The sequence below is a fragment of the Notolabrus celidotus genome, chromosome 4, assembly GCF_009762535.1.
Source record: "Notolabrus celidotus isolate fNotCel1 chromosome 4, fNotCel1.pri, whole genome shotgun sequence".
Lineage (NCBI taxonomy): Eukaryota > Metazoa > Chordata > Actinopteri > Labriformes > Labridae > Notolabrus > Notolabrus celidotus.
Window position 1 is genome coordinate 11,861,719 of NC_048275.1, and position 25,991 is coordinate 11,887,709.

A 25,991-nucleotide genomic window follows, 5' to 3' on the forward strand; every position below is an offset into this window, starting at 1 on the left:
GCCTACATTTTCTATCTTATTAAGATAACAGCTTCCAAAGTGTACGGAAACCAACAAAAACAAATAAATCATGAACACTTACAGACTTCAAAAACTTATTAGCATACCATTATTTTAAAAACCAAATCAAAAGTGAATCACAAGCTTTTAAATGTTAACATCATTCCACAATTTAATCCAAAATTAAATTAGAAAAATGTATTGTTCTTCCTATTATCTTCAAATTTTCTTCCTCACTCATTTAGGGGCGCCCCCTATGGATGGCCGGCGCCCCTTATGGATGGCCGGCGCCCCTAGCATTTGCCTATACTGCCCTATGCCACGGTCTGGCCCTGATTCAGGTCCACTTAGGGCTTCCTTATTTAGTAAAATGAACTGACATTTCTTTATCAGTCATTTTTAGCGCTCTCCAGCGTCCGCATGCTGAAACACACACCGTGCACTGCGAGGCACTCCAGTCCAGGTTTTCCCGTCCTCACCTCGCTCCAGTGCCGACGACGAGGTTTCTGGCCAGCATAGCCCGTAGGTTGCGTCTGGTGGAGGGAGAGTGAGCGGGGCTGCCCTGAATGGATTGACATTAGAGGGATTTACATTTTAACTGGTGTCGTGCTCCGCAAAGACTACACGGTGCACGCTGGAAACCAACTATTCTACTCGATGTTTGTCCATGTTGGTGCTTATAACATGTCCATGTGTCATCGTCGTGAGAGGATTGAACTTGCCAGCAGTCTATATTTGTCGAGGAGGGAAACCAATACAAGGTCTCGCTGTCTTGCTGGAGCGGAGTATTATTAGCAGTTCAGACAGTGCAACTGTCTCACTCTGGTATGTAAAGCATTTCTGCTGTAAACGTGTAAATAAAAAAACTCACAGGTTTCGAAACAGCATTCATTGACACGACGCTTTACACGACAGAGGTCAAGTGCAGAAATAATAATAAAGAGTGACGTTTCGGGCATTTTAACACGGTAATAACCTCTCCTCTTCCGCTAGGCACAGAGACGAAAACAGGATCCGACCTCTCCACTTCTCAACGTGCCTGCCCTTTAAACTGTTAAAGCCTTGTCAGCCACGCAGGAAGCTATAGTATTTGCTCCTCCGAGTTCTGTTTGTGCAAAGTATTCTATTATGACTAGTTGTATTGAATGAGCATTAATGTCTTAATCGACGTCAACCTTAAAACACTTGCTTTTACAAGTGGATATTTCAGGCGGGGCTAAACTATAATTCCCAGCAGACTAAGCAAAGAAAAAATGTACAGAGTTAGTTTAATAGCTTTTAAACTATCTTGAGTGTGTTTTAAAATGAATGTAATGTGAATCTAAAGTGTTATTCTTACACCGAAATAGCATTTAAAGGTGCTGACTGGTTCCATTTTTGACTGTTTCCCCCTCTTTTTGTTTTTATAGGTCATGCACTGAATAACACCATAATGATTGCATCATAATTTACAACTTAAGAATACAACGCACAAGAGGACGATTTTAAAAAGAAGAAAGTTGTATGCTGAGCGTAAAGTAAACATTCACCTGGCTCCCATGCCGGCTGCCAGAAGTCCTCCTCTACACACCCTCAGCCATGCCTGCTTCTACCAAAACCACCAGGAGACAGACACCTGCCCAGAGGAAGCATGCCCAGAAAGTGATCAGCACCAAGAGGCAAACCTTTAACTCAAATAAACCCAGAGGAAGAGCCACAGAGAGGCCCCAGAAAACACCTGCAGAAACCAAAAGGTTGACAGCCAGGGCTCAGGTGCAGTCGGCTCAAAGCCCTCGTGGAAGAGGGGTTAGTGGGCCTGCTAGTCAGGGCCCTGGGAGGTCGCCCAGCAGAGTTAACCATGCCTTAAGTGTAACAGGATCTGCAAGGCTTAGACGGCTGAGCAATCTGCCTGAACCCACTGGCAAGTTACAAGACCCCCCAGAGCGAAGGAAGTCCCTGCGGGGCACACAGGTGTCTGTTACCCTCTGCCAGCTTCCTAAACCATGCAGAGGAGGGAGGAGCAGGAGAGGTGGTGCAGGGAGAGGTGCAGCATCACAGCGTGGAAACACAAGAAGCCGACCGTCAACCAGCATCAATGATTCAACATCTGATTTGGAAAATGCTAAATTGGACATCTGTCATGTTGAAGAGAACGTTCCAGTTGCTCTGAAAACTGATTTTGAAGTTCTGGCGGGAGTCAGAGATAAGGGACTTGGAGTCAGCAATGCAAAAGAGGGCAGCCCTCTTAAAGCAGATTCACCACCACATGACAACACACTGGAAGACTGCATGCAGGGCAGCTTTGACAGCACTGTAACCCAACAAGAAAACAAGACTGTCCGCCAGAACAGTGAAAGCGACCGGAGGTGTGTGACCTCAGCCCTTGAGTGTGATGATGTTTATGGACAGCTACAACTCTGCAGTGACACAACAAAAGATAACCCCTCTGAGTCCTCAGCGCTAACAAGTATTAGCACACCAGTGGTGCAGCGCGGCAGCAAGGGAAATGATAGATCATCTATTCTTGGAAATGAGCTTGATCATCCTGCGAGTGATGATCAAGCCTCTCATCAAGATGATGTGGGCACTGTCCAACAAGAAGACGCAGACACATTGCACATGAAAGAGACAAGTATGGATGAAAAAATGATAGCTGCCACTGAAGGAATGGAGGATATAAATCATGAGAGAAGAGAGAGTTTAGAGGCGGAGAGACAAAATGAGACAGTGGAAGAGATGGACGAGATAGTTGAGAGGCTGGATAACTGTAAGGAAGATGGAGGGAAAAATGAAAAGGAGAAAGTTTCCATCAATCCTGCTAACTCTCACTTCAGCACTCCAGCCCTTCAACCTTCGGCTTCACCTCCCCCTAACAATGGCCTGACAGCACAGTCAGAATCACCTGTAAAGGTGCAACTGGTCTCTGACATAGCTACCTCATATCCCACCAAAGCTGCCACCCCCTCAGAGTCGATTGATTTAGAGGAGATTGACATGCAACCTACCTTAAACGGTGCTACACCTTGGTTAACGGGGTGCTCGACTGCTCCTGAAACTGGCCTGAAGTTGCAGACTGCTCAAGTGCAACGAAAAACACCAGTTATTATCCGTAGTGACTCCCTCAAAACTACAAGCTGGAGGGACTCGCACCATTTTCAAAGTCAAGAGGCACCTTCCTCAGAGAGAGAAAGACAAGCTTACAGACCAGCAGAGAGGCTCACCAAAGATAGTGAATCTAATTCAGAGCAACTGGAGCCTCAGAGCCAGGGAGAGACACCTTCTTTGTCATTGTTGGTTGCTCCTCAGTTGAACTTGGATGCTCTTACAGCTGAGAGCGAGCCAAACATCAGCGAGGAAAGAATTGTCTCAGTGCCAAAGATCTTGACTCCCTCACTGGACAGCAGCTCCTCGTTCTCCTTCAGCTCAGAAAGCACTCGCTCCTCTTTTTCTTTAGACACTGAATCAGAAGCAGGGTATGGGGAGCCAATCCCAACTTTACTACCTGGATCCTGGGGGCTAGAGGGAACCCGCTTACCTTCCTGGAGCGCAAGGAAACCACAAAGGAAGGAGAGGAAGAAGCGGAGCAGGTGTGGGGCATGCGAGCCGTGCCTGAGGAAGATCAACTGTGGACAGTGCAGTTGCTGTTTGAACCGCAGTACTGGACACCAGATCTGTAAGCTGAGGAAGTGTGTGGAGCTGAAGAGGAGAAGACCTTCCTCTCCAGTCTTCCTCTCTGCTGCTCAGGTGAGGCTTCAATTACACAGCATGCATTAAATAAGAACATCAGAGGGGAACTTATTGCAGTCAGGCCTTCAGTTCGCTCCCTTGAGGAGGTACAATTAGATAATGATCTGAGTGGGAATAATTTGAGGCGTCTCTTTGCATGTAAAGCAACTGATCACAAGCAGCTCAAAAAGAGCGTACGCTACTGTCTGACAGCTTTGCTTTTGATCTCCGAGGTCTCCCAGACACCCACTTCTAGCAGCAATGACCGAGAGTTTTATGAGTCAAACACTCCAAAGAGAAGCATTCTCTTTCACATTTAGATTCTCATGTTTTCAGTTAGCACCACAGATGTTTCAGGCTCTGCTTCATGCTGTCTTCCTGTTAATGATGGAGACTCATTGGGTTAAAAAAGGGGAAGTTCCTGTGTTTGTGTGTGTTTTAGTGTGTGTGTGTGTGTGTGTGTGTGTGTGTTGAAATGTAGAAAATAAAGATTGAGAGTGGATGCAAGAGCAACTGAAATGTTGATGATGTCCCGTGTCAGATGGGAAGGCACATGCTGTCACATGACCGGCAGCAGCACGTGGTTGGAGTATGTGTCTGTTGGTGCGTCTGTTTGTGTGTGTGTATGTGTGTCATCCAGTGAATAAACTATTTTATGGGTTGTGCATGGTGATTGTGTGTCTGTATAAGCTTAAGTGTGTGTGAATGGGTATGTAATTAAAGCCAATTTGAGCCGGAAGTTTTTGCACAGTGGCACTGGATGGCATTGTGAATGCATACTTCAGGAGATGAAGGACATTTTACAAGAGGGGAATTTTCTCAGTCAGTTTCATAGTGGCGTCTAGTAAGGCATCATTTAGCTCTCTGACCTGCAACTTCACTGTCTTCTTTTGGTTCCCTCTCTTCACTGCTCCAAAAGTGTCCGTTTGGGCTGCACCAGGCAACTGCTTTTAGAGACAACCCACTGCAAAGTACCAGCTCAGCAACAAATAGCAGACACACACAGATAATGATTAGCAGGTGAACACAATGGAGCGTTTAACAGCTAAACTTTAAGGGCTCGATATATGTCTTCCAGGAGGCCAAGAACATGACTCTTTATAAATGAGAATGTTACTGGATGTGTAGCTAATCCACTTTTTGCCATAAGTAATCTAATAAGTGACTTTCAATCTTGTTCATAGCATGTTTTTTCTGCCCCCAAGTAACAATAATTAAAGGGCAAGCGTAGGGATGTTCCTGTTTTGTCAACCAAAAAACGTCATTAACTTCCTAGTGGCACCAGTATTACTAGTTGGTAAAACGTTACATAACTTTTGTTATCGTTGTTGGCCCAAAATGCTGGTCAAGTGTTGCTTCTAAGCTGTAACACAGCCACTTAGCTCTACCAGGGGCTGTACCTCCTGTTAACAGTTACTGCTATCGTGCTTTAATGCTCCGCTACCTGAATGTAAACAAGCACAGAGGACAGATAGCATCTAATTTTACGGCGCTGTCTGGAAGTGTTGTGATTTAGGAAATGGAATGTGGAGGCTTTGTCTGGTTAAACTGTTACATAACCATCCTATCAGAGTAATGGATAACCAGCCCAGGCATGTGGATGTTAACCTACAAGGAGAACTGAAGTCTGGTAGTGCTAGCTCTGCTAACTCAAGCCACACTTGGTGAGTCTTTTTCACAATGTTTACCTGCAGACTCTGGGTTCCTGTGTGAAGCCTCATTGAATAAATTGTGCTAAATTTGGACAGTTTTTAGGAAATAATTTTGTTTCTGAACATCTCTAGTTATGTGTCTGTTTTGTGTTTCTGTATCCTTTTTTGAAGCTGCCTCAATCAAATGAGTATGTATACTGCAGAATTGTTTGCAGAACTCTGCTGTCCTTCCAAGATATGAGCATTTCCATAGCTTAGGTTTCGGCAGCATATTTTGAATGGTTGAGTCTTATCTCTTCTGCAGACATTGTTTGTAGCTGTAGCAAGCAGCATTTTTTAACAAATACCACAAACACATTTCCCTCAAGTGTCAGACAAGCTTGGCCTTTAACTAGTGAAGAAAATCTGTCATCTAGTAACCTAATTACCCATACACATTTCCAGGAGGTGGTTGGGACTAAAACAGAGATAAAAGGTCCATAAGTATAGGACTTTACTCACACAGTGTATGCAGCATTTTAACTAGTGCAGCTGTTTGCTAATTCTTTAGCTTTAGACTTTTCAGTTTGTTTTTGAGTTGTACCAAAACCTTGTGTCCAGATCTGATTCATTTAAGAATAAATTGTTGTTAGTATTACTATTTAGACTTGGTCTAGCTGTTTTGTGCAAAGCCTTGGTGGTTATAGTGCTTTATCTATAACATACTTACATATGGCTAGACAGCTAGCAGATTTATCCTCAACCATTTTGGTATATGGGAATAGCAGATCCTCACAACAGCTGGCTGCTAGTGCTTCATAAGCGTGTACATAGTTCAGTGATGTCCATGTGGCTGGGGGAGGGCTCTGTGAGCAACTGTGAGTGAGGGTCCATGTGGCTGCATGTGTGCAAGTGTGAATGCATGCTCTGGCAGAGAAGCCGCAGCAGTGGCAGTTGCAGATTAGGGCTGATTATATAACACATGCAGTAATAGTATTGACGACCTTTGACGAGCACTATTTCTGCATGAGAGGGAGAGAGGAGGAAGAGATCAGGCCAGGCAGAGATTTACACTCATATTATTTGGAATGGCCTGAAATGTAGGTCATCCTGTGTGTGTGAGTGTATGTAAGTGTGTGTGTGTGTGTGTGTGTGTGTGTGTGTGTGTGTGTGACACAGACTCAGAGGCAGATTATTGTATGTGTGCTGGTGACAGAGCTGTAGATCCTCCCTCATTCAAGCTTCTGAGCCAAGTTATTTTTTACACATGTATCTTCGCTGACATCACCTCGCCCAGCGTCCTGTATGTGTTTGTTTGTAGTTTGTAAACCGGCTTAGTCTGATTCTACGTTACGACAGGGGGGTGGAGCCTGCACCAGGTGCTGCGAGGTAGTATAGTCGGTGTATATCCACCATCATGATAAGTTGCGGGTGAAATCTTCAATCCATCCTCTGCTAAATTCTTGATGCAGAACAGGTGGAGCAAGCTTCCCTCATGTTTTGTGTTTAGATTTACAGCTCGAGAAACCGCACTGTAAGGGCATATGTTTGTACTTAATGAGTAATGCTTTGACTTACTGGCTGGCCTGTCTTGCTAATCAAGCTCACACGCCCTTGCAGCTAATAGTTGTAACCTCATAAGATAGTGGAAAAAAGGGGCAGAGGCCACAGAGGAGCTCATGTAGGAACATGTGGAGTCTGTGCCTGGTTTTGCTTCCCTGGCTGGTGTGGCTGTGGTTTGGTTTTAGTTTTATTGACCTGCAAAAAATACACACAAAACACAACACAGAGCACAAATAACACATTGTAAGTCTCATCTATATGTTATACGCTTTCTAAAAACTGCTCAGCTGGTAAAAGCTTCCACAGTGCACACTTAACGTGGAGCTTTCCTTTTAAAAATGTCTGGTTTCACTCAGGCTTGATGGCCCCCTCGTGGCCTCATCTTGCAGTGGGCAGAGAATATAAGGCCCAAGCAAGATCTGGCCCTGAGCACGCACACACATAAGAGCACACACACACCAGAAACAAAACACTTAAGTTCATAGAGTGCAGAAGCTCCTGTATTTGTTGAGCTGAATTTGGCCGAAACAGTCCTGACATGTTTGGAGCTGTAGGCTGCATAACTGGCTCACTTTTTTATGGACTGACAATAGAGATGTCAGCACTCACAGATAATGTCTTTAATTCACAGCTCAGCAAAATCGTATAAAAGAAAACATTACATTACAAACATGATCAGCTTTTGAACAAAGAGGAAGTGACCTGTAATGTAAACACATGCCCTTTAGTCAGTCAGTGAGTGCACAGGCTAGTAAATATGTAATGAAATACATAAATAAAGGATGCAAGCAGTTGTTTTATGGAGGGCGGGTGATTTCAATTGTGACCGGCTGCTTGAGTACTTTACAGTTTAGTATGTAATACCACCTTTTTAGCTTCTGCTTGCTCATTGTACTAGCATGTGTATGATAGATGACTGTTCAATACCAGTACGTCAAAATCCACATGTTCCCAAAATCCCAAAACAGAAGTATACACTGCATCAGGGAGGCCACTTCAAAATGCTGTCATGATAGCTTTAACTTTGATCTAACCTAACATATTGTCAGCAATACTTTTTGGAGGGGTCCCCAGCATCAGCCAACTCTAAAGTCGAGGTATCATTATTAGATTTTACGCTTTGGAACATAACTTTACAAAGCTACACCCGTAGATAGCATTGATATTATATTTTAGTGTCTGCTCCCGTTCCTGTATTTATTAAAACCATGCACCTGGTGAGGCTCAATGCAGCCTTGAGGTGCACCGTAATTACATAGCAGAGGAAGAATTCAGCTCTGCACAATACAGCTGCAGGTGGATGCTATACTTTTTACAAATAGTTGCCTGCATGCCTCATGTCAGCTTGCCAGCTCAGCGCTGCTCCTCCTGCAAACTAGTCTATCTCCTGCACTTCTCTCGCTGCTCCTTTCTCTGCTCGATGCATTTTCCAGAGGAGTCACCCAGCTGAGATAACACGAGTATCAGGAAAGCACTTGCAGATCCCTCAAATAGCTCTCTGCTCGGGAGGACAGGCAGCCTGCAGCACCCAGCAGAGACTGTTTGCTTTTGAACAGAAATTCAAAGCTCTGTTTGTCTGCATGCATTTGAATAATTCATAACTGCATGTTTGGGTTCAGAGTGAGAATGTTAAATGCACATGTGTGTAGCAGTAGACAGGCCATCATGCAGCAAACCCCCCCTTCATTGTTCTCAAATGGAGACAGCTTGATATAAAGAGAGAGATTTGTCCTGGCAGACGCTCCTGTGAGGTCTGACCTCCTCTTCTCCCCCTTTTTCACGCACACACACAGCAGTCGAGGTCTTCAGCACTGATGGTTACCATGGCAATCTCTTTGTCTGGCGCCGACCTTTGACCTGCCACGGTTGTCTGTTGGAGTATTCTCAGGGTCAAAATGAGGATTAGTGGAGATAACCAGTAGACACGCACTATTATTGGTTTAAGGTTTTGAACTCTGTAACCTACATCCAGGTAATTGGGTTAAACTAGGCAGAAGGTCCTGCTGGTAGCCGGTCAGCAGCAAGCTAGTGCTATCTACAAAGGATGGAGACCTTAAACGTGGATCATTTATCTGTATTATCTGTGCTAATCTGCCTGTCCAGTTAGGTAATAGCAAATATAGTTGTTGCTAACTGCACTATAACACTGAGATAAAACTGTACAGCTTTATCCAATGCAACTTCCTGAATATCTGTAACGTATACAAAAGCAGTTCAGAGTCACTGCCATCAGGTTATCCACATTTTTAAAAACACTGTCGAAATGCTTTAACCTTTATCAAACTATACAGACTTCACATCTTTTATTCAGTTTTATTGATCTCATGATGGAAAACACAGTCCCACTGAACAAAGGAAATGCGGCTCAGCATGATTTACATCACACTGAACCAAAAATTTGAATGGCTGTAGGGTGGACACAAAAATTCAAAGTTCAACTATCACGTAATTTGTCATTGTCCTTATGAATATGCATACTCAAGAGAGACTAAAAGCTGTTCTGCCAGTTCACACTAGTGTAACAGAAAGTAACCAATAAATGAATATATCCATAAAGCTCCTTTAAAAAAAAAACCTACCAAGAAAACCCTTCTTAAAATATTTGACTCACATGTTACCAATGAGGTGATTCTTTTAACCAAATGAGGATTCTGACAACACCATTTACATCATGCAAACCAAAAGAGCCTTTGTTTACATTTTCCAGGGTGATTTCATAGTTGGTACTAATTCCCAGTGAAAAAGGAGAAGAAGGAGATTTTAAATGACAGAATGCTATACACAGATCAGCACAGAGGTAAGATCATAGACTGTAAAAAATATGGACGTAGTATCCGTGACGTCACCCATCTGTTCCTGAGAGCTGTTTTGAAGCAAATCGACGGCGGCAGCCATATTGGTAATGCGGAACTCAACTAGGCAGAGTGTGACGTAGTGTGAGTCTCTTAGCCAATGGCTGTGTGTTCCCGACCGGGAGTCACGTCAGTCATGTCCTTATTTGGGCAAAACTCATAATCTTAATATCTTCTTAACCGTCACGTTAGAAAAAAATTCACCCCCCGTACAGTGTATGCCAATAGAGAAATTAGCTATGTAGAGCCAAGCCGTTTTTTGAACCAGGCTGTAAACATGTTTATTAATGCTGCAAAGATCGTCTTTTTCCCATTCCTATCTATGTGGTTTCCGGTGTTTCTGCAGCCAGCCTCAAGCGGATTTTCGATGTATTGCAGTTTATATCACTTCCGCATTGGCTTCATCGTTTGAGACCGGAGTTTGCCGCTTGGGTAAGATGCTCTGCTTTGACCATAGGGGCCTAAAACTGACACTGAACAGTAGTTACATACTTGAAACTAGGTCCTTATAGCCATAGACCTTCATACAACCTAACCTGATCTGGTCTGATCTGATCTAATACCATACCATATGATAGGAAAGGATAAGATCATTTATGATACAAGACAACACAATACATTATGTGTATGACATGATACAAAACTATAAGACACCATCAAGCGGCAACCTCCGGTCTCAAAATATGAAGCCCATGCGGAAGTGTTATAAACTGCAATTCATCGAGTGTCCACTTGAGGCTGGCTGCAGAAACACCGGAAACCACATACACACCAATTCAAAGAAGACAATCTTTGCAGCATAAATAGATATGTTTACAGCCTGGTTCAAAAAACGGCTTGGCTCTACATAGTTAATTTCTCTATTGGCACACACTGTACGGGGGAGGTTCTAACACGACAGCTCAGAAGATGCCCAAATAAGGACATGACTGACTTGATTGACATGATAGTTGTTGGCTAGAAGGCTCAAACTCCACCTCTTTACGTCACACTCTGCCTGGTTGAGTCCAATATGGCTCCCGCCGACGATTGGCTTCAAAACAGCGCTCAGGAACAGATGGGTGACATCACGGATACTAAGTACTTATTTATGCAGTATATGGACACCGTACAGATGTACACACAATGTGTTACTATACAATATGACAACATTTGATGCAGTGATACTAAATGACACAAAATGATACAATATGAATCAGAAGATTAGATAAAAACATGACAATAAGATACAGTAGGATACATAGGACACAGCAGGATGAGTTAAGACATGACATAATATAATACAGTATGATGTGATATGATGCAATAAGTTATAACAAGGTACGATACAATATGAAACGATATGACACGATACAGTTTGATACATTGAGTTAAAAGAATAGGATACGACAAGATAAGGCAAGGTATGATATGATACAATGTAATAACCTGATGCACTACCATACATTAGATACAATACTACTCCACATTATTTATAAGATAAAAGTTATTTTGGAGTTTTTATGGACTCAAATGCTGCATACATGAATTTGCTCTGCACTTTCTCTCCTTATCACACAGTAAGCTGACATTTACAATAATTAAAGAAATGATACTCATTGTGACGCATTGTTTTTCTGACTCACCTTTCAGTTCAGGTCGATAGTATAACTGTATTTCAGTGAAATGAAAGAACTGGCTGAAAGGCATGAAACCTTGAAGTTTGTCAGAGGAGGAGCATAACATTTTCATTATTTGTAGTGAATGTGAAACAAAACTTTTCTTTAGTCGTTGTTGAGTTTGATGAATTTTTCATTTAAATGTGGTTCATCTCCTTTCATAAAATAAGTACAGGTTCCCCCACGTGAGCATGTGGGCACTCTAGCAGTTTTCTGAAGGACAGAAACATCCACACAGTCTTTTCTTTTGTCTTTTATTACGTCAGTATGTGGGACTGAAGAGTGCGAGGCAGGTTCGTGAAATGTCAGAAATTCTGCCAGCATTTATCAGAGCCAGCTCATAATGACCAAGCAGAGTACATTATGCATGCAGAGCCTCCTCTCTCTACCCAGACTTCTCTTTTTGTCTCCAGCACAGACACACGTTTCACTATGAGAGCTTGCCTCTGATTTGTGCTGTTCCGTCTTTTCTGTCAACCTGGTCCAAGTCAGTTAAATTTAAAATACCCTGTGAGGCAGTTATCTGTAATAGCTGCAGGGCTTGGGTAGTGGCCAAGATGAAAAGACTTTGCAGACAAGGGGAAATGTTTGTTTTATTTGATTTGGGGCTCTGTTTTTGGCCAGAGCCCACCATACATCAGAACAGATGTAAGGCCTAGACTGTGCCAGGTTTAAGGCTTATATCCAACCAGAGACAGTGTGTTTATGATGGCTGACTCCAGTCAGATGCCATGTATTTACTTTAATGTATGCTCAGCTGAAATGTAGACAGCTTTAGTGGTGTTTAGAGGTGTTTCAACACATGGCACTTTGTGTCTATAATGTTCAGAATTCAGCAGCAAGATATTTTCAGAGTTAAACTTAATAACACTAATTCTGCATTCCTTAGCCCTCTTAGGTTCTTTGCATCTGCAAGTTTGTGCCGTGTCCTGACTGTTGTAAGGCTCTAAGTCCCTGGATCAGCTTTGAAGTCGTGCCACTTCGTTTCTCTGGGTGAAAAGAAATCCTGACTTTGCCCCCCAAAAGAAATGCCACTCAAATCCAACCAAGGGCACACAATGGCCTCCTTCTAGAGGAGCCAGAGTTTAGTCATGCATCAGCCTGGTCTGTATGTTTAAGTATATAGCTTGCAAATCTGAGGAAGATAAAAACTCTCATCATCTTGCACACTTGTGTCATTATTTTTTAGGGGCTTTTTTTTTCTTTATTAGACAGGAAAGCTGAAGAGAGACAGGATATGTGGAGAGTGAGAGATGGCATGCAGCAATGGGCCATGGCTGAGAGTAGAACCAGTGACCAGGAATGTAGCCTCCATACAGGAGGCATGCTTAAACCGCTGTGTGCCATAATTTCTGAGGAACCATGAATTCCTGCCATGAAGATGTAATGTGCTTTTTCTTTGCTTTGTCCACATTTCCCTTGCCCTTATCATTAATTACACACTCAGTTCTGATTGCTGCTGTGGAGCAGATTTTTTGCTGTCCTGTTCTCTGTCACACATCAAACCCTCGGCTTTATGCCCTCAAAACAACAGGAGCTGATTGGCTGACTCGGCCTCTGTATATGAGCCCAGCATCAGTGTTTTTAATGTTAGAGATGGCAAAAAGGTAAAGTAGCCTAGACCTGATCAGAGGGAGCCATGGAAGAGTGGCTAGGTTGCTTTTACAGACTGGAACATTTTCTGTTGTGGTCTTCTGCTGGTAGTAGTAATGGTCTTTGTCTCTCTGGACGAGGGGTTAAATGTTTGTAAGTATTTATCCATTTGCACACAGAGACCAGAGAGTGTATGCTGACTATTCTATCAGCCATTCAGACTATTACATTTCTGTTCTGATTAACACACACTTATTAATTTTTGGCAGTGTTATTACTTTGCAGGAAGTAACTCTCTTTCTCCATCGTAATTTTAATGCATGTAAACGCTGCTGCCAGCAGGTTGGCATCTGAGGAGGAGATGAACAGCATGGTGCAGACACAGGCTTTGTTTACATTTTCCACAGCAAAAAAAACACAATGAGAGATATGTTCGATTTTTAAAAGACAACAGGATGAGATTTTTTGTTGGAAAATGCAACTTACACATGTACAGGAGACAGTCTGTAAAAGCTATATTTTTTTGCCCACTTGGGCCTTAACTTTCAAGAGACAGCTAAACATTGGTGTATTACAGTCTGCACCACTTTAAGTCTAAAATAATTAACTATTTCCAAGCATTAGTCCAATTTGGCGATATGGCTCAGTTCTGAGAGCTCCCTGCCCTTCCATGTGCGTACGTGGAATACCAAACGTCTGTGGTGGGAAGAGCCCGCTTTTCCTTTGTTTCATGAAACATGACCGTGAAACGCCAAGGCAGGGAGAGCAGCAGAAAAGACCCCCCCTCCCACATTGACCAGAGCAGGCATAACTGACAATACATATGATGCTGGTAGAATTAGGCACAGCATAAAAAGGAGAAGCTGTGGTGGAGGAGGGTCGCAAAGCAGTTTGCGGAGGAAGTAGAATAGCAGGCAGGCTGAAGCAGAATTTTGGCTTGGATAGTAATCAACTGAGCTGTCAGCTGATAGGGGCTGGCGTTAGGATCAGCTGATGTACTGTGGGCTGAGCTTGACTAACACTATGCTTAATTTTTGGTAATGCCACCAAGCTGTTTAGGATATTTAAGCTTGTTATTATATGTCCGTTTAAAAATGTTATCTGAAGTGCACTTAATTTTTGCGTACCTCCAACCCCACCCAATGCACCCTTGGGAGTTTGCACACCTGTATTTGAGAGTAAATGTGCTTTCCAGTATTCTATAAGCAGTTACCCTTTGATTCCCAACTAGAGTTTACATGTATCAGTCTAACATAGTTACGTGGGTTTGTAGTCGCATGTTTGTGGGAGCATGTAAACAAATGTGCAGTTGTGTTGCAGACCTGCCTACTCAGCAAACTTAAGTTAGCCTCTTCCTGGCTCATGGTGAGAGGATCTGGGGGCCTGCACTCCCTCTGCTTTCACAGTGTTTGTGCGCATGTGTGCGAGTGTTTACATTAACTGACTGACCCGCTCACCTTTGTCCTCTCTTCATTCCAAGGTGAAACAACAGCACTAAACTTAGAGAACAGTTTATACTTTGCTGTGTATGCTTATTTTACACACACACACAAAAAAAATCAGGTACAAGAGTAAAGAGGTTAGAAAGAGTATGTAAGAGTTTTTAAAGTCGGTCCCTCTTCTCCTGGCTGGGCTGGAGGTGACCCAGTGTCCCTTCAAACTTACTAACCTCTGCTGTCCCTTAAATTGAGTCCACATGGGTTCAGGGTATGGAGCTGCACGGTGCGCATTTCCTTCTAAAAGCTGGATTGTAGTTTGTTACATAACACCCTCTGCGTTTTATGTGTGGAGTTTTAGATGTGAACTCATTGTGTCCTCAAAATAGCCTCACCCGTGGGTTACAGAATAGCCATACAGGAAGTATGGAAGCTTCAAACATGCATTTTTATGTGCGCGCGTGACTCTGTGTTTGTTGAGGAGACAGAAAGCATGTGTGAAGAGAGCGCAGAGAGCCTTGAGTCCACAGATGTTCTCTTGGAAAAGAAGCCAGGGTGGTGTTATACATGAGCAGTCTCTGGGGTCTGCTGAATATGAGCCATGCTGCTGTTCCCTCTCAGGTAACACATACTTCAAGGTTTCAAGGTGCTCTTTAAGGAAAACCAGCTTCCATACTGCCTCGGTCTGGAAACACATGATCCAAGTGCAAATATGGATGATTATTCTTTGTCTCTAAAAGTTTGTTTGCCTTTTGTGCACTACAGTGGCTCCATACACACATCTCTTCCCTGGACACTAGAGCCTGACTGACAGGCAGTTTAATTGGGCCTTTATAGGCCTATCAGTGATATATTGGGTAATTGTGTTTTACAGTATGAACCCTATGATGAACACAAACATATAATCCAAATATTTAACTGTTTTTTACGTGGATGCATTAGCAATTTGTCCCTGAAACTTTGATGCCGAGAAAGCTTTTGTCTTGTATGAATTAACAGAGTTGAAAGGATTCTGACTCATGCAGGAAACAGTGTTTGAGCGACTTAGAAATTGTGTCATCACATAATTAAATCAAGAGAATGTGCTCCAAAGTTACAGCATGCAGTATTCTCAGCACTGGAGCACATGAAGCAGAGCATCACATCTCAGAAACCACATCCCTCTCAATAACTCTACAGTAACTCAAGATCTTATTGTCATGTTGACATCAGTCAGGCTCCCCTTGATGGTATAATCAACTTTGCCTCCTTCCCTCCCCTTTCCTGATCTGGGTTTAAAAAGTTACACCTTTCATAATGAAGAAAGAAGCAAAGAATTCCCCCAAACTCCTGAGTGTGTCAAACATCTGCAGCTTTCCCATGCAAATGAGAAATGAGTTTACATTAGCGTCAGCAGTAATGGCTGCAATGACAACTATTGGCACCGATCACGTTTGGCACGGCTCCATCCCCGGGCTGGCCTCCAGTGGGTCAGCCTCCAGATGTGTCAGAGACAGTTTACGAGTGCGGTGCAGAGCAGCTTTCTTTACCTTCTCTCTCATGCTCATGTACTGCTGCTTAGGGTGATTAATGTCCTGGCTACTTGTTCCTAATGAGAGCTGGGTCGCTCGTTAAATGGAAAAAAACATATGGGACACTTAAAGAGCTGTAAATTAAGGGTGTGGTGGAATATTGGTAGTAGCTGTGGAGTATTTTCAGAATGAAGGAATGGAGTGGCTGCTGGAGGAGGACTGTTGAAAAGCCTGAAGAGCAACTAAAATAGGCTCTATGTACTTTCAGACTCCATATTCTTTGGAAAAACTTGCTCTCTGAAGTGCTTAGTGAAATCTCTGCTCCTGTCTTCTCACCAGAGAATAAAATGTGACACGAGCTAGCAAAAGTTGGGCTGTTTGATTGAAGTAAACTAACAGCTGGGGGGAAAACTGAATAGCTCTGCATAATAACCAATGATAACCTGCTCCTGATGGCGGATACTGACAAGAACATTTTAAAATTGTATTTGTTTTTGTTGTTGTTTTGTTAAAGTCCTTATCCATCACATGGAGTAACATCAGAAGTACTTATGTCTGTAGTAAAACTTATGTCACTGATGTTGTGACTCAGACTGTGAATGCGTGTTGTGATGGTAGGGATGCGTAGTAGTGTAGTAGTGTAGTAGCAGTGACTCAGCATACCATTTCAATCATGCCATTAGAAGGTGAAATACTCACTCTTACACCTCAGACAAAATTGGGTCATGTTGTGCTGTAAAATGTGGTTTTGTCAAGCAGCAACCTCCGGTCTCAAACTATGAAGCACATGCTGAAGTGTTATAAAACAGAAATTCATCGAGAATCCGCTTGAGGCTGGCTGCAGAAACACCAGAAACCACATAGACATGAATGGGAAAAAGACGATCTTTGCAGCATTAATAAACATGTTTACAGCCTGGTACAAAAAACAGCTTGGCCCTACATAGCTAATTTCTCTATCGGCACACACTGTACGGGGGGTGAATTTTTTTCTATCGCGACGGTTCAGAAGATATTAAGATTACAAGTTTTTGCCGAAATAAGGACATGACTGATTTGACTCCCGGACGGGAACACATAGCTGTTGGCTAGGAGGCTCAAACTCCGCCCCTTTTCGTCACACTCTGCCTGGTTGAGTTTCCAATATGGCTGCCGTCGTCGTTTTGGCTTCAAAACAGCGCTCAGGAACAGATGGGTGATGTCACGGATACTACGTCCATATTTTATACAGTCTTTGGGTTTTGTATGTGATTGCTTTAGCTTTGTGTTGTCTCTGGTAAACTTTCTGCAAATCTCAAATGTCTGTTGAATCAGCACTAGGGCACTTGCTATTTTTATGGTGCTGATGCTAGGGGCAACTACTGCTGTTTTGTATTTCTTCACTACATCTTTTTTACCATAATGACTTTTCAGGTGACTTAAAAATAGTTTGGCTAAAACTTGAGGAGTTTTTTTTTCCCTCTCTGAATACTTGCTGCACATGTTTTGCAAGTTGCTATCCTGTTGTCCTCCTCTGAAACTGAAAAACATACACAAGGGCCATTTGTACTCCTTGTAGAGTGTTAATGAGGCAATGAAAGCAACTTTATCAGTTGTTTTCATTGGATAAAATAGCATTGTTGAAACAACAGAAATAAAGTATTCCAATGTGTTGTGAATCCTTGATGGATAGCATATTGAATCAATGACTACGGGGGGTCGAAGTTTCTATTCCTGTCATTTAATTACATCCAGCTGTTGAAAAATGAAGTCTGAAATTGAATATAACTTGTGCAATATTTCTACTTTTATATGTTCCTAACTCTGTATCTGCATGTGGATTTCAGTATCTCTCTGCGGTTCAAAGTGACTTGACAGCAGTTAGTAGGTGTGCTTTGTTGTTCAGCCTGGTGTAACCTGTTTAACAGTCTAGTTTGTAGACTTTTCTATAAATGTCAAACCTGTCAGACTACCTCTGACAGTCCCATTCAGAGGAGAGCTCAGCTATAACTGCCACTTTCAATCTTAGAGCATCTTATTTATAACAACCGTATCCTTGTTGCTCACTGGTTCTCTGTTGCTGTCATAAAAGAGCCAAACAGGAACTTATCCTCTGTTGTCACATGCAGCTGGCCTTAGTGACAGGAATGAAAACACAGGCAGGATCATATCGCAGGAGATTATACTTTTAACCACATAAACATTAGTTCTGCAGGTGTCCATTCAAGTTCACCACAACCATTTCATTTTTAGAGTTTGTGCACATGAGCTTGCAACTTGAAGTCAAAATCAACATTTTTTTTAAAGTGTGATGATAACAGCTGAGAGATGTTGTTGTAATGTGGACCGACACTGCTGGAGAAATATTATTTTGTGTGCATGAAATTTGCTCCCTCACTTCTTGTGTGAAATCAGTGTTTAGTCTACATCTGTGTTTGTTTTGCAGTGTCGGGAAATGTGTGATTATTACAGTTGGGAGAAATGTTGAATTGTACTTGTTTTCTATGCAGATGGTGTACCAGCCTTAAACGATATGATGTCTGAGGAGCATTCTTTAAGTTATTTATTCTGTAAAATAATGAGAGAGAAACCCTCTGTGAGCAAACTCACTGCCTGTCATTGTTCTTCGGCAGTGTGTCTCTACGATGACATAGGGTGAGCATGAAGCCACAGTGTGCAGGAGTTTGACTGTGATAAGTTTGAAGCATCTAACTGACTAACTGAACGACTGACTGTTGACCTCTGGAGAGCGATAAAACCTGCCATGCAGCTATGGCACAAAGCACCCATGGTAAAAGCACAGACAGGTGTTTAAACATGGAGTATTTTTCATGTCTTTCACAGACCTGATGAGGTCACAGCCTGTCACTCTTATAAACCACATGTAATCATGTGTGTGTATTGTTTTTAATGGTGTGCTTTGGGCTGAATGAATACCTTTGCATGTTTATTACATGCTTGACACTCTGCTGATACACTTTTCATTGTTGTGTGTGGATTAAGCTGCACGCTCTCTGCTTTCACAATCACACACACTGTTGGTTACCAGAGTGTTACCGACAGGCACTGGCTCCGGCTGCCTTCATGTTTCCTTGTCCTCGTGTGACCTCAGCGTCTTGGCCACATGGTCGTTTTTAGAAAGAAGGGGCGTGCTTTTCACTCTCATAACATTTTTTCGTTTTCTGTCCCCTTGTTTTTTTTTTTATCTCACCACAGCTTTTCCTGTGGGACACATAAATAATGAAATATCTGGTGGATGAGAGAATAAGGGGGAAGGGTTGCCTGAACAGTGTGGATGCTGTGAACATCCTCCTCTCAGCTCCCACCAGAGTCTTCCACCATGTCCAAATCATGTGGGAACTGAGGGAAATTATGCTGCCACAAAGCTGCTTTTGTTTGTAGTAGTTTCAAAGGCACTTCATGCTATGGGCCGCTTAATAAGAGAGCAACACATAATTTATAAAACAAAAGGACTCATGCCTCTGGTGGTGTTCAAAAGGAGCACTTCAGCACTACTGCTATCTGCACACTTAACAGAGTCACTGTCATGTGATGTCTGTGAAGGTTATCCAGGTCATGGTAACTCAAAGCTTGATCCCAAAATGCAACTGGACTTTCACTAGGGAAATGTCAACAATTTAAATGATACTTCAGTAAGAATAAATACAATTTACAACAGTTAGAAGGTCTTTTTTCAATCAGTTGGCTTTTGCTTATTTAGCTGTCAAGTGTCATAAATGCTAAAAGGGATGAGGAGCTGCTTGATGGTGCTGTGGTTTGCACTGTTGCCTCACCACAGGAAGGTTCCTGGTTTGAGTTCCTGGTTAGGCGGGTGCCTTTCTGTGTAAAGTTTGCATGTTCTCCCCTTGCATGCGAAGGTCCTCTTCAGGTACTCCGGCTTCCTCCCATGATTCAAAAACATGCCTGGTCTATCTAAATTGCTCATGGGTGCAAATGTATGTGCATGAATGGTTGTCTCTACATATTAGCCCTGTGATAGAGTGGCGACCTGTAAAGGGTGTACCCTGCCTCTCACCCAATGACAGCTGGAATAGGCTCCAGCCCCCTGTAACCCCAAATGGGAGAAGTGATATAGTGGATGGATGGATGGATTGCTCAGGAATTGATGTCAGAATTGGCCTTTGTGTTTTTAAATGCTGTTTTGTCTGTATGTAATAAAGAAAGGGAAGAAGAAGCATTTTGCTTCTGCTTGGCACTATTTTCTTTGAATATCATTTCCTGAGCAGCTCATTCTCAAATTCAATATTAGCTTTGTTTAAGCTTCATTAAAAAGTCAGTGGCCCCCAAGACCACATACGTATCCACTTCTCTTCTGTATGCATTACACATGGACTGAAGTATTACACAGACCACACCTTTTAAACAAGACCTTCAAAGATGTTTCCTGCTGCAAATCCATCCTGCAATCGAAGTAGATAAGGATCGCCACATTAGCACAAATGATCAGGAATGGTCCGAGTATTGTCTCTTACTGGACTCAGATATTCCAAACTTTATCTGAGGTCTTACAGCTTCAACCAGACCCAGTGATCTGGTGTTGTTTAGAGTGAGGCTAGTTACACCGGAGCTCTCCAACAACTTAAACAATACGACATGCTTTGGGACGTTTTAAGCGGTAAGGTTTTATTTTGCTGAAATGGAAACAGGGAAACCTGCTGGCTCACTTATCCTGAATCCAAAATTACTTTCCATCAAGAATAAAGGTACATGTATTTTACTCAATATGACATTTTATATAAACTATTTAAAAATACAAACCCATGAATGACAACAAAAATACAATGTGAAACGTGTGACATCTTCCTTTGTTTGCTCTTATGTTATAAATATGTACAAAATGAATAAATAACTGTAATGTATAAATAACTTTATGTATCTGTATTTAATATCCCCAATAAAAGGATAAAGTCAGTGGCCCAGTTGCAGCAGTGATGGCAAAGATTCAGTGAGAATCCCTCAGAGCCTCCTCAGGGGTTAATATCCCCCCATGTTTTTCTCTGATCCTGATCCAGCATGTGTGCAGTATCCGTTCCACAGCTTGCCTCCAGTCCATGTGTGTAGGGCTGGAGTAAAGAGCCCACATAGGGGATCCTTTGTTTAGGAGAGTCTAGGCATGGAAGATAATTTACAAGCTGCTAAGGTCCTCACGCCATTGGCTGATGAGTCTCTGTCTGCGTCTGCGAAAGGCATCCCTTACGTGTGTGTGTCTATATGTCTGCCTGTGTGTGTGCGCAGCGATTGTGTGTGTGCCTCTGCTGTAGCAGCACTTTGCTACAGCGGCTCACAGTCACCCTAGTCATGACACCCAGGAGCTTTGCCCTGCGCGCGGCTACTGTAGCCAGCGTTTTCTTTTGAGGCTGAAGGAAGGCGAAGCAAGATGGCCACCAATACCTTTTAGGTGATATGCTGCCTAAACTGGAGGGGCTTCTCCCGAGGACAGACAAGGTAAAGTGTTTACCCTGGGGTCTATTGTCTTGCTGTATATGGGGGCAGCTACAGTGGAGCTCATCAAGAGGTTATCCTCTGTTGTCTCTCCCTCTGCCATCCTGGATTTAGCTGATTGGAGGACTATACTTGGACGCTGGTGTTGTTATTGTCCTTACACGGCTTCTCCTTGTGAGTGTTTGACTTGTCTTTTCCAGGTGACGTTTACAGGATGTGACAACAAAGTCAGCCAGAAAGAGGTCCGTTTACAGAATAGCAGACACCTCTCTGGTCGTTCCCCTGCTGCATGTGTTTTGGACTGAGTCCCTGTGCTTCCCCTTTCCCCTCTTGCAGTGGTTTAGGACAGCCATATTTCTGCACCTGCTGTTTTCTGAGAGCTTAGCCGAGAAGTGGAGCGCTTGTAAGCTTTAGGTCGTAACTTGTTATTTGGCAGGCTTTAGTTGCTTGGCCGTGGTAGTAACGGTGCTATTATTGTGTGGTTTGTATAAAAGGTCTTAATGTGTACAACTTTACGGTTAATTAACCCCTGATTCAAGCTAATGTACTGTAGTTTACTCTGCTTTATTATCACCTTTAAGCCTTTGCCTTTGTCTCTGTTCGTCTTTCTATCATGCTGTGTTTCTCGTGTTGACTACGTGACATCGAGCTCAGTGAGACAGGAAGCACTCGCTCAATGAATGAAGGAAATTCTCACGTGCAGAGCACGAACGCACACAAACCACTACTCACACTCTCAGCCAGGAAGGAAGCGAGCTTTTTCACTTTTTCGTTGTATTTTTATGTCAAGGTTGAGAACCTAGCAGCGTGTGATTTCTGCACAGCCACAGCAACTCAGACTTTATGAAGTCTTTTATGTTGTAATCTTCAAATGAGTTGTTGAATTCAGGTGTTTATGGTTTATATGTCGTGTTTGTTGTGGGATTAATAATAGATACACACTCCTCCATCTTCCTTGGAGACCTATTAGAGAGCAAAGGGGGTTGTTAGGATTCATGTGGCGCCGGCGGTCACACTTCTGTTGCTAAGCAAAGGTCTCTGAGCGTGTGTTTGTGTAAAGCACTCTCCCTCGGCTACTCTAGCGTGTGTTTTGTTGATTTGGAGAGCACTGACAGACGCAGCGGTTGTGTACATGTTTGTCTAAGATAAAAGAAAAAAGACTGTGTTTGCATTTCAACCAACATAGCACAGTGCGAGTGACTTCAGACACCCTGAGGAAGACACATCAACACAAAGACACATTCGTAACACATCACAGAGTCAGCACTCCCCGGAGACCCTGTGACTAAATGAGAGCATGTGACTGTGTTTGCATCCCTCGTCAGGCTTCTCTCTTATCACAAGTCTGTTTGTAACATAATCAAAAACTGTTGCTTACTTCAGTGTCAGCTCTGGATCCCAAACACTTGGAAGCACTAACAGACACACACGTGCACACACATGCATGGAGACACGCGTGCGTCTGGTGCAGTGCTGGAGGACGGCCAGAGCTGCTTTGTCATTGAAAGCAGTTTATTGTGGGAGACGTTCTGCCTTCCTCCGCTCTCTCTCCTCACTCCTCGCCTTTTTCACGCATCTTCTCATGCTTTCATTTGAACGTTGCGGTGGGTCAGTTTCCACATGCTGAGCGGGGAGAGCGTAGCTCGTCCTCTTACATCGGCAGCTCCGGTGTTGCCTCAGCCGGAGCCTCAGATATCTGTTACATCAGCAGCGTGTTTCTAGTAGTAGTAGTAAGACACGGTCCTGACGGCCACGAGGAGTGCAGTTGACCGGGAAAAAGGCAGAATGATTCAGAGAGGGATCAGGAAAACCACATCAGTAGACAAACGCAGAGATTATTTAGCTTGTCCATTTTTATCAGGTATAATCTCCAGTTATTATTAATGTTGAATGGCTCTGATCACTGAAACTCCACTATGCATACTCAGACAAGAGATAAGCCTCTTTTAACTTTGTTTCAGTGAACAGCTTTGAGCTATTTCCCTTTGAATTCCTTACATTGATACAGAACATGCACAAGGTGGTGTCATACTGACATTTTCCAGCTGTAGTCCAGTAAGAAGTATTTATAAGAAACATCTTCAGATATCAAAGCTAACGGAGGGAAACACCAGATTCCCCAGTGCAAGGTCCATAAAGTTGAAGAAAAAGAGCTTCATCTAGAACAACATGTTTCTTGGATTGTCAACAATCACACTGAAAAAATAAATCTTTCCAGAAGCTGCAAAAGTTGTTCCAGTGGCGTTGGCTTCAGTTATCTTAACAGCTTAAACAAATATTGCTGTTTTCTGTTTTTCCCTGACAACAATATGTTTCTTGTCTCTCTGTTTTGCAAGCACATTTGTGGTCAAACATTAAATGCAGCAGTTTTTGTCAGATCGACTTATCAGAGTCACAGTCTTGGTTTCACAAAGCATTGTAACAGATCTCCTCATGTTAGCTAACAACCTTCTTTAAAGCAGTGCAGCAGATTGCTCAGTATTAATCCTCTTAGACCCGGGTGCTGCCGTTGACACCTTTTTGTTTTCAACTTCGACTGAGAGCTTCTGGCTCTGAAAGAACACTTCATCTCCAATCATGAGGCCCTTCTTCCCCATAAATGAGAGATCATGACTGTGCTCAGCTGCCATCACATGTGGGATGTCACAAGGCTCAATTCTTCTCTCACTGCACATGCCTGAAAGTCAAACACAGTTTCCAATTTATCCTGGATGTCTCAGTATGTAAGTGGGCAAACTTCAGCTCCATGTTTGGGTTAGTTTGAAACGGTGATATGACCTGGAGGACTGTTGTATTACAAGAAAAAGCAGTAGAGTAAGGTTGATTAAAGGACAGGTATAGCAGCTCTTAAAGGGATAGTCATGTCTCAATAAATCAGTGTACTGGGCACAAGCCTACTTGACTAGTACATCTTGAACCTGAACAGTTGATCAGTGTGCTGCAGGCTCGGAAACATGTACTATATGGTGCTTCCACAAATAGTGCAAAAACAAATGGACCTTCTGATAGTAAAGAAAAGCCCTGAATATGTTTTACATAGAGCATAACTTTTTGATCAAAGTCTTTCTTATTTTTCAGATATAGTCACAAAAAACATTTATATTGGGAACAACAACAGTAACATAGGACAGTCACAGACAAAAACAAACATGTTCTACTCCCTATTCCCACAGCACTAGATCTTCAATAAGCACACAGCCAGATAATTAAACAAAAACATCTATACAGACATGATGCACACAAAAAATATAAATGTATGTGTAAATAAAAAAGATACAAATATAAACATTTATATGAAAATAAGAATGAAAAAGTAAGAGCAGGATTACAGAGTCATGTTGGCAGCTGCCATGTTTTCAACATAGGATATGAACGGTTGCCAAGTGTTAAAAAATGTCCTGATGCAACCTCTGATGGTGTATCTGATATTCTCTAGCTGGACAAGACACATGACCTCCCTTATCCACTGGCTATATGTTGGGGGTACAGGGTCCTTCCATTTAGATAGGATAAGCCGCCTGGCCAAAAGGGAACAAAAAGCCATCATGTTTGCTTGACACCCATTAAAAGGAGCATTCTCTGGGGCAACTCCCAACAGTGAAATTAGTGGAGAGGGGTCTATTGTTGGGCCACATATTCCAGAAAAGGTCTCAAAGATGAAACACCAGAAACTATAAAGTTTAGGGCAGGTCCAGAACATATGTAGTAGTGTAGCAGGAGCCTGTTTACACATAGAGCATACACTTACACCAACATTAGTGTTTGGGTCAGACTTTTTTGAATTTAGCTAAACTACATGATGGAGTTGACCCTGTCCAAGCGGTTGATAGCCTAGCTTCAGTGCTGATCCGACAAACAGGCAGAGATGACCGGGATCCCCAGTGGCAAATACACTCACAACCGACAAGTACTTCAGACAACACCACTTCAATAAAGAGGAACTATCCCTTTAAGTTATAAAGGGGTGGGAAGATTAATAATAGGGATGTTCTGAAGCAACTAATTTCCCAGTTTTTTAAACAAAAAATGTACATTCTGACCAACCAATGAGTCTAAAGGTAAAATAACTACTCAGAAAACAGTCATATCTATGCACAATTTATTTGACACAGCTAAGCACGGAAATCACAGAGTGTGTGGTTAGCATGGTTAACAGCCACACACCTGTGCTGGTTACACATTGCTCCAGTCGGTAGTTGAGTTTAACCAGACACAGCCAACATACTACTTTATCTTTATTTTCTAGATCCAAATGCTGCCAAACCTTATCTTATATGCTATCAGTCCTCTGTGCTGGTGTACATTCAGGTAGCAGAGCACTAAAGTATTATGAGATTAGCCATTAACTGGATCTGCAGCCCCAACTAGTGGTGGGTGGCTGCATTACAACTTACACAACATATTTATATTCTTGGTGCTTTTACACCTTTATTTAGAGAGGGTAGTGCAGTGGATAGAGCAGGATACTGGGACCATGACATGTGGGAAAGGGCCCGCAGGCTGGAATCAAACCCAGGCCACCCGCCATGTTGGTGTGCAATTTAACCTGTGCTCCAATAGTTGGAATTTTAATGAATACTTTAACTAACCCGTAATTTTG

General features: G+C 42.7%; 1 protein-coding gene across 2 annotated transcripts in view; it reads left to right on the top strand.

The window, feature by feature from the left end:
- Positions 1–497: 497 nt before the first annotated feature.
- Positions 498–25,991, top strand: part of tet1 (tet methylcytosine dioxygenase 1) — a 37,103-nt gene continuing 11,609 nt past the window's right edge. For both annotated transcript variants that reach the window (XM_034681734.1, XM_034681735.1), the window contains exons 1-2: positions 498–825; positions 1,410–3,723. In XM_034681734.1, coding sequence (XP_034537625.1) covers positions 1,579–3,723 — 2,145 coding nt within the window. In that variant the 5' untranslated portion in view covers positions 498–825; positions 1,410–1,578. The remainder of the gene's footprint in view (positions 826–1,409; positions 3,724–25,991) is intronic.